We start from the raw sequence: 6,429 nt of genomic DNA, 5'->3' as shown, positions 1-6,429 counted from the left end.
GGATTTATCCGGAGTTGGAACAAGTTTGCCTGATTTTTGCATGTTTGGGATGAAATACAGTCACTCTAGAGCAAAATCAAGGCAAAAGGATGCGTTTTGAAAAAGTAGATTGCAGAGTGCGTCGCACCATCAGCTGTGGTTACTCGCTATGGACATAATCATAGCTGATGGTGCGACGCACTCGGCAATCTACTTGGTGGGCTTTAGTGTCAAATAGTTGTCTTGACCGTAATTTAGATATTCTCAAGGTAGTAGCTTCACAAAACACATTCTGCAGACCTTTCAAGAATACATGAAGGACTTTGGACACTTCGGTTTATGTGTGGATACCCTCAACATATTACGAGGTAAGTGTGACGTTGTTTTGAGCTGTGCAAGACTTTCAAATGTTGTGTTTTTGAAATGTGTGTAACCGCCGAAAAACGATGCCCGCATCTTTCATACTGCATAGCTGATATGGCTAACGAGGCTAACGTGATATTATCAAACTTTCTCAATACGCATCCTTTTGCCTTGATTTTGCTCTAGAGTGACTGTATTTCATCCCAAACATGCAAAAATCGGCAAACTTGTTCCAACTCCGTATAAATCCTGTAAGCTTTCATCGGCGGCCCCTCCGGCAAGGACCAGCCAGTGTGGTGCGCCTACATGTCCTTCGGCTGCTGTTTCGCTGGAGTTTGGTTAGAATCTCTGTTTCACCCCTGCTTCACCTGCTGCTTGGCTGTGCGTTGCTCTGCTGGGGTTGGGGAAGTACCCCGCTTGCTGGCCACGTTATTTTGCTTCTGCATGTTTATTTTGGTTTATTTTTCTTTCTTTTGTTTGCTGCATGCTCCCATTTTGCTTGCCCTGCTCCCGCATGCCTGCGTGCTCTGCTGCTTGCTTTAAGTATTTGTGTGCCAGTAGCTATAGCTAGCCCTGTTGCTAACGGTGATATGTGTGCAGTGCTTATTTTGTTTTAGTTATCCTTCTTTTCATTTCATTTACTGTGTGCATTATCTGTGTGTTTAATTTACTTTATTTTGCATTTATTGTGTTTATTTTGGGTTAAGGTGGGATCAGGGAACTCTTGGTAACTGCTACCTCCCTCAGCAGTTTGGGTAGTGCCTAGGGTGTGTGAGTGTGTGGGTGTGTGTGTATGTGTGTGAAAGAGAGGCCTCACTTGTATTCCCTTTGTGGTGTAGCGGAACCCATTGAGTGTAATGCTTCGGCAGCCTGGTGGTGAGAGGAACCCCTTGTGCGTGCACACAGTGAAAGATAAGTAGATCCTTATAGGTTTAGTGATCTCAGTGGTGCCCCAGGCTGCACGACCAGGTTCATCTCTCTCTCTCTCTCTCCCTCCCCCCCCCCCCCCCCCTCGGGGGCCCCTCCCCCGCTACCGTGTACTGTGCCCAAACCTGTGCGACCTTGCACATTGTTCTAATATTCTTGTCTTACACATATGTACAACAATAAAAGAGAATTATATTTGGGATCCCGTCTCTGTCCTATGTGTTTCGAACTTGTGCTAATTTAAGGTTTAGATCTTTCCTGGAGGTAAAATTTCCCTGCTCTAGGTGGCGTAGTCGCTACAAACTCCTCCCCCTGCTACATTTTCCTGAGATTAAATTCCTTTGCAGAGAAACGGGCACTATACACGCCCTATGGTCCAAGCATTGTAAACTGGTTGTAAGCGTGGGACTGATTCTGTGACTGCTGTGACAAACCACAGCTTCAGAATATCCCAATTACTGAGAGGAAGCCAGTGAAAACTGTACCTTATCCAAGTTGACATTTTATTTTTGTATCCTGGATATGTGCAAACTCAACCTATTGCAACTAAATAAAAAACATCATCTGCTTCTCCCATCTGTCCTTACGCAGTTGCTCTAGAACTAACTCAGTTCTAGCTGCTGTCAACAGTCTGGCCGCGTCGCACGCTGATGATGTCACCCACTTTTGTTTAAAAATTAGAACCGGGAAACCTGGATGTTTTGACGGAAGCGATTTTACCTACATGTTATGAGTGGTGGCGTCACAGACCTACACTAACCTAGACTGGCAGGGGGCCTCACGATTTTCGGATTTCTCAGCAGGTCACCATCTTGGTGAAGACTCCCGTAACCACAGACTTTTAAGTAATGATTTCATCATTCCGTAAGTGAATACATTGTTTGCCGTATGTGTTGTGTATCCATAATAATATATAACACATCATCATATAATACAACACAATACAACACAGCATAATAGAGATTGTATATAATAGAATATACAATGCCATTATACACGAAGACGAGTCTCTGTCATATCTTTCTGTCTGGGCTCGTGCTGTTGCTAATCCTTCTCTCCATAAAAAGCCAGAAACTCAAACTCACAGTGCTTCTCCTGGGTGAACGGCTGCTGTCACTTCGCTCCTTTCCTCCACCAACATCGGAACCAGAGCCTCTCTCCTGCCTGCTCTAAACTCCTGCCCAAAGCCACCACTGCCGCCTCCTCGCTCTGCTGGTCTAGCTGCTGCCTGTATGAATTTAACACTATCCAGACTGGGGGGGGGCTAAAAGTGCCCGCACCAACTTTGATGTAGTATAATTCCTTAACGACTTAAGCTATGACTACGAAACTTGGTGACTTTTCCTAACATTTAGTTGGCTACAGTTTAGTACCAAAACATTATGTTTATCATTTTTGCCGTTGCCATGGCAACGGTTTTCTGACAGGTATGTCTGACCGAAAATCACTGATCTAAGTCTCATTATTGTTCCTTTTTCATATTTTTTTGCTATTTCCATTAGCATCAGACAGCTTTGTGAACATTAAAGTGGTCTGAAGCATATAATCATTAAAATTTAAGTGCATTACCTACATTTCATGGAAAATACATTATGGCGAGATTTTGGGTATTATAAACAGATGATGTCATAATGACGTCATAATACCAGATAATGACACAAAAATTATGTCATTCATAGATGTCCATATGTAGATCATCTCCCCAAAGTTTGGTGGTCATACCTTATTCCGTTCATGAGTTATGAGCCCCCCCCCCCAGGCCCAGGAATGCCAAAAAAGCCCAGTCTGAATAGGGTTAACAGAATGCCCTTTGGGCTATGCAATGCACCAGCGACCTTCCAGCGCTTGATGCAAAGGTGCCTGGGGGGTATGATTAATGAGTCCTTATTGATTTATTTGGATGATGTCCTTTTGTTTTCCCCAGACTTTGACAGCCACCTAAAACACCTTGAGGCGGCCTTTGAAAAACTGTGGCAGTACGGCCTAAAACTCCAACCACACAAATGCAAGTTCTTCCAAAGGAAAGTCAACTTCCTGGGCCATGTGGTGAGTAAGGAGGGCGTGGCAACAGACCCTGAAAAAACTGCTGTCGTCCAACAGTGGCAACCGCCCACCACAGTCAAGGAAGTTCGGTCATTTTTGGGGTTTGTAGGCTATTATAGGAGATTTATTCCATCTTTCTCTAAGATAGCCATCCCCCTCCACAACTTGTTGACCGGCACAGCAGCCCTAGGGAAGAAAGATCAGCCTGTGAAATGGACCCCTGAGTGTGACGCAGTTTTTAAGACTTTGAAAAACTCATTAGTGAGCGCCCCCATCCTGGCATTTGCCGATTTTTCAAAACCCTTCAACCTGTATACAGATGCCAGCTTACAAGGGTTAGGAGCTGTACTGGCCCAAGTACAGGAGGGGCGGGAGAGAGTTATAGCTTACGCTAGCAGGACCCTTCACCCCCCAGAAAGAAATGACAAAAACTATAGCTCCTTCAAGCTAGAACTATTGGGTCTGAAATGGGCAGTAACAGAAAAATTTAAAGATTATCTATGGGGAGCCACTTTTACTGTTTTCACCGATAACAATCCATTGGTCCACCTAGATACGGCACGCTTGGGGGCAACGGAGCAGAGATGGGCGGCTCAACTTGCCAACTTCCAGTTCACCATTAAATACCGCCCAGGTGTCGCAAACCGCAATGCAGATTCACTATCCAGGCTGGGGCCCGCCTCACAGTCACAAGCCAACATCCTGCAGATTGGTGGAGAGGACAACAGTGTGCCGGAGGACCCAGAAGGTTGGTTGGACAGGCAAAGAGAAGACCCAGCACTCCAAGAGGTCTGCAAATGGCTCCGACAAGGAAAGCAGCCAGACCGCACCACTCGCCAAGCTGCTCCTGAGATGTCACGGCGCCTTCTCTTGGAGTGGGATCGCTTACAGCTGGATGGGGAAAGACTGCAACGGGAGATGAGGGATCCAGTGACAGGAGAGGTGCGCCAACAGCTGGTTGTCCCCGAAGCACTGACCAAATGCCTGTGGGAACGCTACCATACGACGCTCGGCCATCTTGGGGTTGAGAGAATGGAAACAGCCCTACGTCAAGGTTACTTTTGGCCCAGAATGGGTCGGGATCTGAGAGACTGGACAGCCGGTTGCTTCACATGCACCTGTAACAAAGCTGGCCCAGAGGTGAGAGCCCCCATGCATTCTATTGACTCCTCTTACCCATTAGAGACTATTGCCATTGACTACTTGTCTTTAGGAAGGCCTGCAGATACCTACCCCTATCTGTTAGTAGTAACTGACTTGTTCTCTAGGTATGGCTGGGCATTCCCAACTAAAGACCAGACAGCAGAGACCACGGCCAGAACCCTCTGGAGGGGCTTGATTCAGACCTGGGGCTGTCCAGAGAAGATCTTGTCTGACCGAGGGGCAGCCTTTGAATCGTCAGTATTGGGTCACCTTTGCCAACTGTATGGTTGTATGAAATTACGCACCACCCCGTACCACCCTCAGGGGAATGGGGCATGCGAACGATTTAATAAGACTTTACTGTCCCTGTTAGGCTCCCTGGATGAACAAGACAAAGCTCGTTGGCCCGATCACTTACCAGCTCTTCTCCTGGCATACAACTCCACAGTCCACTCAAGCACAGGTATGACTCCATACTTTGTAATGTATGGTAGGCATGCAAGGCTACCAGTGGACATAGCCACAGGTTCAGCACCACAGCAGCTGCGATATGACCTGAATGATTGGGTGCGTGCTCATCACCAAATACTGACAAATGCTTTTCAGCAGGCCAAATCCCGTGTTCAAAGGCGGCAGGAACAAGATAAACAGCGGTATGATCGCAGAAGCCGGGCAGTACCATTGTTACCAGGTGAAAGAGTACTGCTGAGGAATTTCCGCAGACGCTCCCAAGGAAAGCTGGCCCCTCATTGGCAACCAACACCGTTTGTGGTCATTGCCCAACTGCAACCGGGCCATCCAGTCTATAAGGTACGCCCAGAGGGAGGATTGGGACCTGAAAAGACCATACACCGTAACAACTTGCGCCCATGCACCTGGGAACCAAGAAGAGACAACCGTGCAGAGGCCCCTACCGTCCAAGCTCCTGGTCCGAACCCTCTACATCGGCTGAGCCAACCTTTGTTCTTACCTGTTCATGTTCCCGTTACAGAGCCACCAGTAGAACAACCAGCTGCAGGACCGAGCACGGCCCACATGCCAGAGCCCCCAGGTGCCAACCAACCAGCCCCATCCACCTCCACAGCTACTCCCCAGACTGAAGAACCACAGAATCCTGCTCGGCGCTCCCAGCGTGAGTCCAAAGGCATTCCGCCAACAAGGTACCGGCAGTAATGAAGTAAAACTTAATAGACAGGTCATCAACTGGGAAAATTAGGCCTTTCGTCCTACCGCACTTTTCTCTGTGGATTACTGACCAGAAGCCCTATTGGAAGAAATTAAAACTTGGGGCCACGTCAATTTTTGCTCCGAATTCAATATGGCCGCCATTTTCAAAAATGACTTGTTTTCATGCATTATTACATTGTACTATAAGGTGACATTCATGAGGGATGAACTACTTTCAGCACTATTCTGTCCTATTTCCTTACATACATGTTTACAAAGGTTGACTAAACTAAAAGAAGTGAAAATAAAGTTGGCCACCTTGCAATATCCAAAGGAAAGTGCTGAAAATAATGATTGAAATGTACATACAGAGTCTATGGCTGCGGAAATTAGGCCTATTGTCCTGTCTGGGTTTTCACAGTGGATTACAGACCAGAAGGCCTATTGGAAAAGATTCACCAGCTGGTTGTCATCTCAAATGTGCTCCAAAACTCAAAATGTTTAGCCTAGAAATCTAGACGCCCCTAGTGACCGCAAATTGAATTTGCTCCCGGGGGCAGTCTAGCGGACCCCGGTCGTTTTGCGAGGCTGAAAGTTATCCGATGACAGGGCCAATCAAATCGCGAGGGGGGCCGGGCTACTTAGTAAACAGGAAACTTTCTAAGAAGAAGCATGGTGTCCGTCCGTGCTACGTACAGCACGAAAGTGTTCACTTAATTTAAAAAGCCTGGATGATAATACATTTCGTGTCTGACATGGATTGATGTAATAATACACCATGAACTTATCGGACACAAATAGATCACA

The 6,429-nt window shown here is 46.8% G+C and overlaps 1 protein-coding gene across 1 annotated transcript; it reads left to right on the top strand.

Annotated features, from left to right (window-relative positions):
• The first annotated feature begins 4,323 nt into the window (after positions 1-4,323).
• On the top strand, positions 4,324-5,628 carry LOC134437340 (serine/threonine-protein kinase C-like). The gene is made up of 4 exons (XM_063186832.1): positions 4,324-4,452; positions 4,581-4,709; positions 4,829-4,918; positions 5,062-5,628. The coding sequence occupies exons 3-4, from the start codon at positions 4,838-4,840 to the stop codon at positions 5,626-5,628; spliced, it is 648 nt and encodes a 215-aa protein (XP_063042902.1). The 5' UTR covers positions 4,324-4,452; positions 4,581-4,709; positions 4,829-4,837.
• The last annotated feature ends 801 nt before the right edge of the window (positions 5,629-6,429 follow it).

The sequence above is a fragment of the Engraulis encrasicolus genome, chromosome 21, assembly GCF_034702125.1.
Source record: "Engraulis encrasicolus isolate BLACKSEA-1 chromosome 21, IST_EnEncr_1.0, whole genome shotgun sequence".
Lineage (NCBI taxonomy): Eukaryota > Metazoa > Chordata > Actinopteri > Clupeiformes > Engraulidae > Engraulis > Engraulis encrasicolus.
Note: the sequence above shows the minus strand (reverse complement) of the source record. Positions and strands in the feature narration are given on the sequence as shown.